This window comes from Platichthys flesus, chromosome 7, assembly GCF_949316205.1.
Source record: "Platichthys flesus chromosome 7, fPlaFle2.1, whole genome shotgun sequence".
In the NCBI taxonomy this organism is placed as follows: domain Eukaryota; kingdom Metazoa; phylum Chordata; class Actinopteri; order Pleuronectiformes; family Pleuronectidae; genus Platichthys; species Platichthys flesus.
Window position 1 is genome coordinate 26,388,155 of NC_084951.1, and position 12,784 is coordinate 26,400,938.

At 43.4% G+C, this 12,784-nt stretch overlaps 1 protein-coding gene across 3 annotated transcripts; it reads left to right on the forward strand.

Annotated features, from left to right (window-relative positions):
* Positions 1–70: 70 nt before the first annotated feature.
* Positions 71–10,712, forward strand: ptpn18 (protein tyrosine phosphatase non-receptor type 18). Of its 3 annotated transcripts, none has more exons than XM_062390997.1 (16): positions 73–248; positions 2,470–2,578; positions 2,829–2,905; positions 3,110–3,205; positions 3,346–3,384; positions 3,688–3,756; positions 3,881–3,943; positions 4,151–4,293; positions 4,700–4,766; positions 5,078–5,155; positions 5,758–5,850; positions 6,761–6,813; positions 8,531–8,644; positions 8,893–9,098; positions 9,173–9,262; positions 10,100–10,712. In XM_062390997.1, the coding sequence occupies exons 1-16, from the start codon at positions 186–188 to the stop codon at positions 10,171–10,173; spliced, it is 1,434 nt and encodes a 477-aa protein (XP_062246981.1). In that variant the 5' UTR covers positions 73–185; the 3' UTR covers positions 10,174–10,712. The 3 variants fall into 3 exon arrangements, with proteins under 3 accessions (XP_062246983.1, XP_062246981.1, XP_062246982.1); XM_062390998.1 differs by having other exon boundaries at positions 97–248; positions 1,910–2,578; XM_062390999.1 differs by lacking the exon at positions 8,531–8,644 and having other exon boundaries at positions 71–248.
* The last annotated feature ends 2,072 nt before the right edge of the window (positions 10,713–12,784 follow it).

Genomic DNA, 12,784 nt, shown 5'->3' on the forward strand with positions numbered 1-12,784 from the left:
AACACAGGTAAAGTGAGCACAAAGAGAGGTCGAGAGAAGCCAGAGAGAGAGAGAGAGAGAGAGAGAGAGAGAGAGGAGGAGGGGGAGGAGGGGTTCATTCAGTTTGGCTTCTGGTCACAGCTCGGACACACTCTGTCCGTCAGAGGCCTCGGCTGCTGGATGTTTGCTGGACGTCAGCTGACGACATGGAGCGGCTGCTGTCCTCGCTGAGCGACCTGGATCCTGACGCTCTGGAGCTGGAGTACGCAGTGAGTTTCACACCCTGCGACTGTCTGCTGGGAAGAACATCTCTGTGAGGACCAGTCCACAGGAACCACTGTTAGGTTCAGGTCGTACTTTACATGATGTTTATTTAAAAAAACTTTAGGCCAAATATCCTGATATTTGACTTGATAAATGTGAATTATAGAATAGAAATACACTTGTAAATAAGGTCAGAGGAAGTCAGAGTTGAGGGTTGATGTTAGTAAAGTAACTCATTTAATGACGTACAGATATTTGTATGTCGCCTGCTGTGTTTGTGTGTCTGTGTGTGTGTGTGTGTTTCTCTTCTGGTTTTCTTTCTCTTTTCCTGCATCACAAACACACACATTCTGTTTGTCTTTCCTGGAAACTTTGAGCTGCGGCTTCATGATTTCAATGAGGTGCAGTTAATCTGATGGTGAATGAACGAGCTGCGTTAAACATGCAAATTCTCCCAGTCTGAGAGAAGAGACGTTTCTCTGTGAGGTCACACGATTCAGGCTGATGTTACTATTGATTCAATATTTAATATAACTACTTCTAATTAAGCAATGGAAACGTCCTCTGTCATCTGTGAAGAAAATATAAGAAATCAGACTCTAGTTCTTCGTCCACCCACCATGACATCACCCACTGGTTTGTGAGCCCCTGTTTGACCTGCAGAAATGTGCTGCAGGTATATATAGATATATATATCTATACATGTTTCTAAACCACAACATCACGCACACACACAGACACACTCACCAGACGCCTTGTATATCTAAAACAATCTTCTTTCATGTGGTGGAAGTTGAGTTTTCTTTGGTCAAACTACCTGACATGTATTTCTAAAGTAGAATCAACTTTCATGCTCTGAAAAAAACATTTCATTTTAATATTATTCTATTGTAAAAAATCAATAACTGCCTGTAAATACGACCAGTGACTGTCTATGAAGTTGGACAATGTGTCTCCACTTCCTCCCATTTATAAAAATGAAGCTAAATTATCTCGGCTATCATCAAATAATTAATTAAAATCAAACTTGAACAAGAACAATTTAACGTCTACATTGATGGTTTTGTTCGTCCCATCTGCTAACATGGAGGAGGCGGGGTTAATGACCCATACTGCAGCCAGCCACCAGGGGGCAAATTAGAGGATTTTACTTCACTTTCGGGAGCTTTATCACATACATATTTATTTACAGTCTGCATTAACATACATTTTTAAAGATCTAAATAAATATCTTAAATCTTATATCTGACACGACTGCAAGATTAAATGTTAATAATCCCTTTGATCCTTTCAAGAGATTCCAGATTAATTATTTGAGATTATGAATAATTAGTGACTTTGCTGTTGGTGTTATTTTAAATATTCATGACCCAGTTTGTGGGGACACTTTGTCCCACATGTCAAAATTATCATTTCCTGTTTCCTGAAACTGACACGTTTCAGATGATGTAAACTAAAACCAGACAACAGGTACATTCGTTTTATATAAAAAGATGATTGGAAACCTTCTGTGGAGTTTTCATGTCAGTTTTTAAGAAGAATCTTTGAATATAATTGGTTTGATTTGAAAGTGACACACACATGCACACACAGGTTGTGCGTTTTGAGGTGAATCCGCAGTTTGAACATTGGGAGTTAGTCAATCATCACGTTTCCTCATTCTCAGGCAGGTTCGTTGTTGAACCGGCGGAGCAGCTTCCTCGTCTTCTGACTCAAACGGTGAAAGTGGCGCGGTGGAAAAACGGACCTGAGAATCTGCCTGAAACCAAACACACACAGAACTGAAGTGACTGCACCACAGCAACACACGAGGATTCATTAATGCTCCAACAATAAGCCTCTGTGCCTCTGACACGTCTAGTAACCTGGTCCCTGCTCAGTTCAGGTGCTGTGATATATTACTCTCTACATCCACTCATCTGAAGGGCGATTGTTCGATTCCCGGCGTCTCTGGGTTCAAAGTTTCTCCCTCTGACAACAACATACAAACTTTTCCATGGAACAGGAAACACTTTAACTTCTTCCTCTATTTGAACTTTCTGTTGTTTGGTTTCTTCTTGACTTCACTCTGTTTTATCTCCGCTCTCTTTGGGTGGATGTGTTCGGGTCGTCCTATTGTTGTGAACAGTTGTCACTTGGACTGAAAGATGAACGGATTTCAACGGTCAAAGGTCAATATGTGTGCGTGTGTGTGTGTGTGTGTATCTGTGTGTGTCTGGGCGACAGGCGGTGCGTTCACAATCCATGCTGATGAAGAGGGATCTGGGTTTGACCACTGAGGCCGGAGCGCGGAAGGAAAACATCAAGAAGAACAGATACAAAGACATCCTGCCATGTGAGAGCACGCCGCCTTCTCTGTCACCTTACTTCCTTTCCTCATTTCCTCCATCCTCCCCTTGCCCTTCCATCCTCCCTCTCTTGAGAAGTCGTGCCTAACTTTATCTACTTATGCGTTAGGCCACACAGATAATACACTGCATGTTCTGCACGTACATGAAGGCTGTAGATCACCCATAATGCAACACTCTCTTTTCATCTCGTCTGTGTGTGTGTCGGTGTGTGTGCGTGTGTCGGTGTGTGTGTAGATGACCAGACTCGAGTGGTGTTGTCTCTGCTGACCTCAGATCTCGACACAGATTACATCAACGCAAGTCTTATCGAGGTAGAAAACGTTTCCCTCCTTCTCATCTTCATCTCGTGACGAATGGCAACATACAACGGAATGAAACTGTTTAAATGAAATGAAGAGTTATTTATATCATCGATATGACACACGACAAACACACGCGTGTCCTCTGCTGCTGGTTCATGTGTGAGGACGCTGAGCCGCTGCTGTGCTGCTGTAATGCTGGTGTTTGTCCTGCAGGGGGCGACAGCAGACAAGAGGTACATCGCCTCTCAGGCTCCTCTCAGCTCCACAGTGACTGACCTCTGGAGGATGATCTGGCAACATGACGTCAAGGTCACACACACACTGAACACACATATACTGAACACACACAAACACACACACACACACACACACACACACACACACACTGAAAACAGAGTGATGTGTAATGATGCCTTCAAGAGGATCTGACTGGTATATTTGTGCTCCAGGTGATAGTCATGGCCTGCAGGGAGGTGGAGATGGGGAAGGTAAAATAACACAAAACAACCCAAACAAAAAGATAATTCTTAGGATCTCACTATTCACCAGTTTGTGTAGTTATTTTAAAGAGTTAAGAAACATTAAAATCTTGAAAAACGTTTTTATTTATTAACGTTGAGTTTATCTCCTGACAGAAATATTAGAGTTTCTATCTTAACTCAGTTCTTATTTATAAAAACTTTCAGTACGCATCTTCTTGTCTTATTACTGCAGAATACAAACGTTTGATTTCCACTGTAGAAAGTGTTTTTATTGATATGAAGTCTGTTTGTGTGTTTTGTCGTGTGCAGAAGAAGTGTGAGTGTTACTGGGCTCAGCTTCATCAGGCCACTACATTCGGACCATTTACCGTCAGCAGCGTAAGAACACACAGGACTAATGTCTCTTACGTTTCTATACTTTTAATATAAAATTATCATTCAAGTAATTGTTTTATTCGACGAAACTAAAACAAAGGAATGTGTTATTTCGGTGTATCTCCAGCAGGGGGAGACACATCCTAATGAAGATGTGGTGGTTCGAGCTATGACTGTTACATACCAGCAGGTACGAGGTTATATCATATTATATTATATTATAGTTTTTAAGTTAATTACACATCTGTAAACAATATTTTCTACTTGTGCAAACATCAGAAAATTGATAAATAATATTGATATTATTTTCATATATTGATTGTTAACAGAATATTATAGGACTGTGTGTCCGATGAGACGTTTACAGACTGTCAGGTTTTTAATCCTCGTCCTCCAGCTCAGCCGCTCACTGACCCAGTATCAGTTCCTGTCGTGGCCGGATCACGACATTCCCTACGAGGCTGCAGGAGTCCTGGACCTGCTGGAGAGGGTGAGGGCGAGTCAGAGAACACACACGTCTCCTGTGCTGATACACTGCAGGTACACACACACACACACACACACACACACACACACACACACACACACACACACACACACATTCCATCCACCTCTAAACTGTAACTAAGTCAACAGTAATTTCACATCATTACTGAAGCTTGTTTTTCCAGCAGAACAGATCACAGGTCAGATGGTCATTAACATGCAACAGGCTGCATCACACATATGGCAGCTTATCACACACTCCCACACTCACACATCCATACACACACAGACAGACACACGCACACACACACACACACTCTTACTAACAGAAACAGAAGGCTGTGAATATGCAACAGGTAACACCTGCTAACGATGGCACAGTTAACATGCACACTGCATCTGCTCCTCTGCGTGTGTGTGCGTTTGTTTGTGTGTGTGTGTGTGTCTGTGTGTGTTGCAGTGCGGGTTGTGGCAGGACAGGAGTCATCTGTGCTCTTGATTACATCTATGACCTGCTGGTTACCAAGGTAACGCATGATAACACACCACCTGTCATGTCGCACACGCGTGTTCACAGATCACGCTGTACATTCACATGTTGTCGTTACTGACATGTGAATGGACGTGTGAGGAACATTTTGACTCCACCGCTGGTAGTCGAGTCATGTGACTGATGAGAACCAATCAGGAAGAGAACGTGGGCGTCTTCTGCGTTTCTGTTTTCAAACTGAAATCAAACGAGCAGCGTTTATTAAAACTCTTAGATTGAGCCTCATGAACCAGTGAATGTTGCTCATGTGTCTGACCTGAGACCTGTTGTCTGTCGCTCGTCCTGCAGCCAATCACAACTGACTTCAGCATCATGAAGATCGTCCTGGAGCTCCGGAGGCAGAGACCCTCGGCTGTCCAGACTAAAGTAGGTGCTGACAGAGCAGGAAACCGCCATGATCAGTCAGGGATGGCCCGAACACGACACAGGCCCTAACCTTAGAAAAACAAAATGTCACCACAAGATAGCACGAGTGAGGAGGAAGAAGGGATGAGGGAAGAGGAAGAAGGGAAATCCAACCTGTCAGGAGCCGGGTCGGCCTTTTGATACCAGCTAGCGTTCAGCAGGTGTGATTAATGTCTCTCCTTTGGATATGAAGCAACAAGCAGGAAGCTCAAAATGCTGTGTTAAGGTTCAGTTAACGCCTACAAGAACACTAAGTCCCTGTTTTTACCATATTTTATAAAAGAAATTGGAATCGATAAGAACCAGAATCCAGACTCGATGAGCAGAGTCTGAATCTGAATAGAAATCAAATTCAAATGACACCTTTTCCAATCAGCACAAAGCAGCCGCGGAAGTCTGTGAGTATTTATATCGAGGTTTGAATTGTAGTTTAGTGGTTCACCCCAGTTTCACCTGTGTGTGTGTGTGTGTGTGTGTGTGTGTGTGTGTGTGTGTGTGCGTCTTCCATTCACAGATTGTATCAACAACAACCACCACCCCTCTCTCTCCTCTCTTCTCTGCAGGATCAGTATCGGTTCATCTTCTCGTCCGTCGCCTGTTTGATCCGACGACTCCTGGAGTCGAGCGGCCGGCCGCTCTACAGCAACCGGTCCGAGGTAAAACACACACACACACACGCCTGAAAAAAAACACACATGTTGGAGTCTGTTGTGGAGGAAGTGGATGGAGAGCAGCTGCTGTAAGAGGAAGTGACTGGGGAACTTCCTGTATGTAAATCCACTGCTGCAGAGCAACTGACAGCAGGTTGTTGAGCCGCTGAGAGAAAGTAGTTTATTGAGTGATGGACGACGCCTGCTGACAGGTAGGTGGGTCAGGGCCACAGAGAGGGGCTTACTACTCTAATACTACTCAGATACTACAGAAGTATTTTCAAAAGAGTGGTGTAAAGTGTTGTCTTGTTGAAGGGATCCTCACTCCTGACTCTCTGAGGCGTCCATGCTTTTCTTTCTTTGGCTGTTACAAGGTTTTGTTTGGTTGTTTTTCTTGGCTCTAGTCAAGAGTTAAGATCGGAGGCACCTTGTTGAGCCCGATGAGATAAACTGTGATCGGTGAATACGGCAAATACAGATCGAATTTGATTGATTGATTGAGAAAACTCGACCAGGATCAGTGTACGCAGGCTGAAAGTCTCCAGGTTGTTTAAATGTGATTTTCTTATGATTCACGTCAGTTTATCGAATGTGAATAATCAGTGGAAACAGAACTGGAGCTCAGTGACAGGCTTTGCTCTCACGTTACACAGAAAGAGAAATGCTGACATTGAGAAACACGTCTGTTCTCACTTCTGCTTTCCTCGAATACTAAAAATATATAAACAAATATATAAATGTACTGAGTTTAACTTAGAAATTACAATCTATATGAAATTATAATGAATTACTCCAACTTTATTATTAAAATGTAAATAGCAGTTTAGTTTCAGTGGGTTTAAGAGAAACAGTTACTTTAAAAAACAGTTGAATGTTCAGTTCAGTAATAATATCCACATATATGTTTGTTTACCAGCTGAAGACACAAGACAAGCACACAACGGTGACTCCTGCTTCCTGCAACAAGAGGTACATCCATTCATTCATCCATCCATCCAACTATCTATCCATCTATTCATCCATCCATCCATCCAACTATCTATTCATTCATTCATTCACCCATCCATCCATCCATGCAACTATCTATCCATCTATTCATCTATTCATCCATCCATCCATCCAACTATCTATCCATCTATTCACCCATCCATCCATCCATCCATCCATCCATCCATCCATCCATCCATCTGTCCATACAACCATCCCTTGAATCCAAACATAAAGATGATCATTGACTTTATACGAAGATGAGAAATATCTGACAGACAGAATGTCTCACCCCAGTGTCTCACCTCCATCCTCCATCCCCATATGTTGCCATGTTGCCATGGAAAACGAACAGATTGAGGGCGGAGAAGTGGAGAAGGGGAGATGAGGAGAGGAAAAGAGGAAAAGAGGGTTTAGAGAAGAAGAGCACTGAGAGAAAAATATACAAATTCTGCGAAACGTGAAGGAAAGAAGGTGGTAAAACCAGAGAGGAGACGCGAGAGGACGGAGACGTAGGAGGTGAGAAGAGGAGGGGAAGTGATGGAATAATAAAAGAAAATGTAGGAAGAGGAGAATATTCAGAGGGTGAGAAGAGGAGGGGGTGAAGGCAGAATAATGTAAAGAGGAAAGGAAAGGTGAGATGGATGGAAGAGGAGGAGGTGAGAAATGACAGAGGAAGAGGAGAGAAAATGAGACAAGATTGAAAACAAATCACTGTAATCACAATCCCACTCCTCCATCGTGTGGGGCTGCACTGGGACCAGTCAGTGTAACCATGACGACTGAAGTCACAGCCAGAGCAGGAAGTCGAGAGCTGAGTGACTTCCTGCTGAGATAAAAATAATAATGTGTGACACTGATGTCATCAGCAGAGAATCATGGTACCTGTAGAAAACTAAAAATTATGTCTTGATCCACACAATAACTACACAATAACTACACAATAACTAAACACTTCACACTCACTACACACTAACTACACATTAACTGAAACATAGACGTTCACTCTGCAGGTGGAGTCTTTAATTGTAGAATCTACAGAATGTTCATGGGTCCAGAGGTTCTTGTGGTTTTTGAGAGGGTACTCAGGATCATTTCAGATGTTTAGGAGGTTGATGGGAAGGCTCTTGAGGTTCCTCGGGTCATTCTGGGGTTTGTTTAAGTGGTTAAAGGTCTCACTGAAGAGGTTCTACAGATGGTTTTAGACATTAAGAAGGTCCTAGTAGTCCTTCAGGATTACAGAGCTCAGTGATATGGTCATTGTAAACCTTCTACATGGAGTTTTAGAAGTGTTGGCGTTCAAGTCAACTCTTCTTTATTGCAGAGGTTCTGAGGTTGATGGGAAGGTTCTGGAGGCTCCTCGTAGTTCTGAGCGATGTTTAATATGGTGAAGTCGTCACTGGAGAGGTTCTACAGATGGTTTTAGGTTTTAGTCATTATGAAGAGTCTAGTGGTCCACCAGGAGGTTGTTAAGGTTCATCACAAGGTTATAGAGGTCAGTGAGGTTGTTCCACAGGTCTGGTACAGTTTCCATGAGTCTTAGTGAGGTTCTAATCATCATTGACAAAACATATCTATCTGTCTATCTGTCTATCTGTCAATCTGTCTATCTGTCTATCTGTCTATCTATCTATATATCTGTCTATCCGTCTATCTGCTCTCTGTCTGTCTATCTATCCTTCCATCCATCCATGTATAGATCATTGAGGCTGAGCATGAATGATACATACGCTGTGGTCAATAAACCCAAACACCCCCACCCACCTGCATCAAACCCCCCCCACTCTGGTGTAGACCATGCCCGATCCAGCAGGTAAAGAGTGAAAAAACTGATACGAGAAAAACTGATAATAATTCATCAGAATCAACTCATCTGTTCTCATCTGTTCTCATGATCCTTATGTAAATGTGAAAGTTTCTTCAATCAAGTTGGTTGAACTTTTTTATATTTAAGTCTAAATGTTTTATAGAGAATCATCATTTTGACTGATCATGAGTATTTTACCTCTAAATATTCATACTTGTTTTATTGTATCATGGTGATGTGTTAACCTGTCCCAGGTCGCTGCCCCCGACACACCACTATGACAACGACCCTGCAGGGGCGTCGGCTGCTCCCGTCTACAGCCGCGTCCGCCCCCGAAACAAACCACTCAGCCTCCAGCTCTCCGCCACGCCCATCTATGACATGGCATCTCCAACCAATAACAGGCCGGGGGAGGGACTTCTGTCGCTGCGTAGCAGTGGAGAGCATCACGTGGCTGCAGGTGAGAGTCCGACGATCAGGTGAAGTTTGAGCGTTGGTGATGATCTGGAGGTAAACGTCTCTTCTCTTTTCAAGCTGAACAACTTCCACCAACAGATGACGATTATGAAGACTTCTCCTCTTCAGTCACAAACACGCCCGGCCTCTGTCCACCAGGGGGCATCGGTCAGTACCTGAACTTTCTGTCCTCACGGTTAAAGGAACAGACCGTGTTAGGAAGTCCATTTGTTTAATGCCGCTGTTATCGTCCCTGATGCAGTCGTTGACTGAAATGTCGGAGGAGAACTTAACGTAGATGTAATTCTCAGCCTTCGACTCATCATAGAGTCTGTAGACCAGCTCGTCTCAGTCCGGTTTGACTGTCGCAGAAGAACCCATCCTTTGAAGTAGGCGGCCACGTAATTCTGACACATCTATTTTAAGCTAGGCTAGCAGTTACACCCTGCTTCCAGGCTTTGTGCTAAGCTAGGCTAACCATTACACCTCTCAGAAGCTGCGTCTCGTCCTGGGCTGGATCCTCCAGAGGACGGGGTCTACCCGGCCCATTACGGACACGCACTTCGTGACCTTTAACCTGCGTAGGCCCAACCGAAATGAAGCAATCGTATCATCCTTATTATTGTTGGCCGACAGGACGGAGGCTTGAATACTCTTTGTTTTTCAACATGCGTGCAGTTCGCTGTTCTGTTGATTTGAAGCGTGATATTCAAGCTCCTTGCCGGAGCCATTAGCTCTTTGAAAAACAGTTTTTCACTAAAGCCCAATGAGTCGTAGGATAGTTTGGTTGAAGCTTTAGTTTCTTGGGGGCTGAAGGACTCAGTTGTTAGCTAGCAGCCTTCAAACTGGAACAGTCTAGTCAAGCGTCTGTAGCTCTATCCGGCTTCAGATCCGCAGATCGACAGGATTCTCCTCAACGTTGGACTGTTCCTTTAACTGTGTGTTTAACTCTGTGATACTGTGCTGATGGATTGTGTGTCTGAATGTGTTTGTGTTACTTGTCAGGGTTTAACTGTCGTATTCAGAAGCCCAAGGGACCCAGAGATCCTCCAGCTGAGTGGAGCCGACTGGAGAGATGAACAGCTTCGAACTGGACTGGGTCGAACTGGACTGGGTCGAACTGGACTCAGTCGATCTGGACTCAGTCGATCTGGACTCAATCAGTGTGCTAACGTTACCATAGAGAGAAGATGTTCAGCTGACCTGAACTGAGACTCGTCATGATTCGATGTGTTGTGTTGTTATTGTTGTGTGTGATACCTTCCTCTTTATATTTCATCACGTCTCTGCGGTTTATCAGATTTTGATTTTCCAGTGTGGTTCCATGTACAAACTAATAGTTTTACTGTTTCATCTGCAAGGAGAAGTAAAAGTGAAGGTTTGTTGAATGAGGCCATTGTCTCAGGTCGACCCACTCTACCAGTGCTGACCACCAGGGAGCAGCAGAGCAACACAAAACATCAGCAATGAAACGTCCTGCAGGAGGATAAAGTTACAGCTTCATTATCAGAGGACACACACTGATGTGACCCTCCTCGTGGTGGATCAGTGGTAGATTTATCTCTGTCACACAGGTTCGATTCCCACCCACTGCAATAAAATAAACCTGTTTATCCTATTTCAAGTATTGCTGAAAGTAATTGACGGTTGAGTCCCCTCCCTCGTGCACTTAGCAGAGCTTGACGTCGGTGAGGCAGTTTGAAGTGAGACCCCATCTCAGGAGGTCACATGACATCTGTCTGGGCTCAGATGTCATGTGACCTGAAGTGATTGGTTGATGCTTTTACACAAAGTGTGAGAACAGAGAAATCAACTTCTCATGAGAGAAAATTTATTTAAGCCAAATTATATTAACCTTCTGCATAAACGACAAAAAAAGTTGTTGCAAAGTATTAAATTGAAAACTAACTGTACTAAAAAGGAGTTGAACCTGAATTTAACGTTAATTAAACTGTGACATAAACTTAAAGTCACAGGGTCCTTCTCATAGTCCTCATAAAGACGAGAAGCCCGATAATGTGAGTGATTTATGTCCCCACAACATGAGCAATACCTAGACCACACACACACACACACACACACACACACACACACACACACACAAACTGTCCATTCATACCAAAGTTTAATTGAAACCATCTTCCTCCTCCTTCTCCTCCGGGAGAGAGAGAGAGAGTGACATCATCTGAATCAGGTTACGAAAGATAGTGGTGATTCAGCACACACACACACACACACACACACACACACACACACACACACACACACACACACACACTGACACACACAGACAAAGTAGCACAATGTGGTTTTGGAGAAGCGGTGTTTGTGTGTGTGTGTAAATGTGCTCATTGCCCACAGCATACATTACTTATTGGCAAGAGTAACCAACACACACACACAGACAGACACACACACACACACAGATCCTGGGTGTTGGCTCTTATAAAGGGTGAGAGACCACAGGCATCCAGAGAGAAAGATAGAGATGAAACGGAGAGATAGAAATTAAAGGGCAGCCTCAGGATTTTTTCACGCTCATGTTGTTCGTCCATGTAAACAGCTGTGTCTGTGATCACGTGACCACGTCTCCACATCAACACAAATCTAACTTCAAATGACCCCAACATTTCATTTGACTCCATCATTTGATCATTGTTTTTCTGGTCAGTAAATAAAATCTATTGTTGAGAAAAAAATTCAAATCCAAGTTCAATTTTCAAATTTATCTTTTTAGACAGTCAGAAAGTAGTTTGCTTTCAGTTGACTAATGAAAGACTTTAACAGACAGGCTAACTGTTTCCCTTTGTTTCCAGTCTTTCTGCTAAGCTAAGCTAACAGCTTCATGTTCTCTGTATAGAAACAAGAATGATTTCAATTAATTTTGTCAGAAGTTTTGTTGATATCAAAACTTACAATGACATAAAGTAAAAAACAACCAAATAAAATGAAAAGAAAAAGGAGAGAGAAAGAGAGAGCGACAGAGTGACAGAGAGATAGAGAGAGGGAGAGAGAGAGAGACAGAGAGATAGAGAGAGACAGAGAGAGAGAGAGAGAGAGAGAGAGGGAAACTTTAGACAAGTGAGGAAGTGGGAAGATAAAAGAGGAAGAAAAGTGTGTTGATAGAGTGACAGAAGAGAGTGAAAGAGAGAGTGAGAGTTAATGGAGTGACCAAATTAGAAAGAGAGAGAGAGAGAGATAAGGAAATGAGAGAGATAGATGGGAACAGGCTGATGAAAAAAGATAAATAGTTATTTAAGAGAGAGAGAGAAGGAAAGAGAGTGATGAAACAGAGAGAGAGCGAGAGAGAAATAGAAAGAGAGAGAGAGACAGAGAGAGAGAGAGAGAGAGAGCAGTGCTGCCACTGAGCCTTGTTGCTAGGCAACTGAGCAGCTCCTCTTTGAAGTTTCCTCATTGTTTTTTTCTTTTTGAACAATGAGGTCAGAGCGCGGCTCAGCAGTAACCACGGCAACCATCTTGGGGGTGGGGGGTAGGGGGGGTAATTTTTGTCTGGGGCCCCCTGGAGTCTAGGACCGCCACTGCAGCTCTCATCACACCTGGGCGTCTTCACCTGTTGACGCTACTCAGCGGGAGCCTCTGATTGGTCGAGCTCGTTAGAGGGGGTGTGGCTCAGGACAAAACACAAACTAATCATCTGTCCATTATGAGCAAAGAAGAAGAAGAAGTAGA

Excerpts from the sequence above, each read along its gene's own strand:
- ptpn18 (XM_062390997.1), top strand. The coding sequence starts at position 186 with ATGGAGCGGCTGCTGTCCTCGCTGAGCGACCTGGATCCTGACGCTCTG. Across the intron at positions 4,767-5,077 it reads ATGACCTGCTGGTTACCAAG|CCAATCACAACTGACTTCAG; the intron begins GTAACGCATGAT and ends CTCGTCCTGCAG. Across the intron at positions 6,814-8,530 it reads CCTGCTTCCTGCAACAAGAG|ATCATTGAGGCTGAGCATGA; the intron begins GTACATCCATTC and ends ATCCATGTATAG.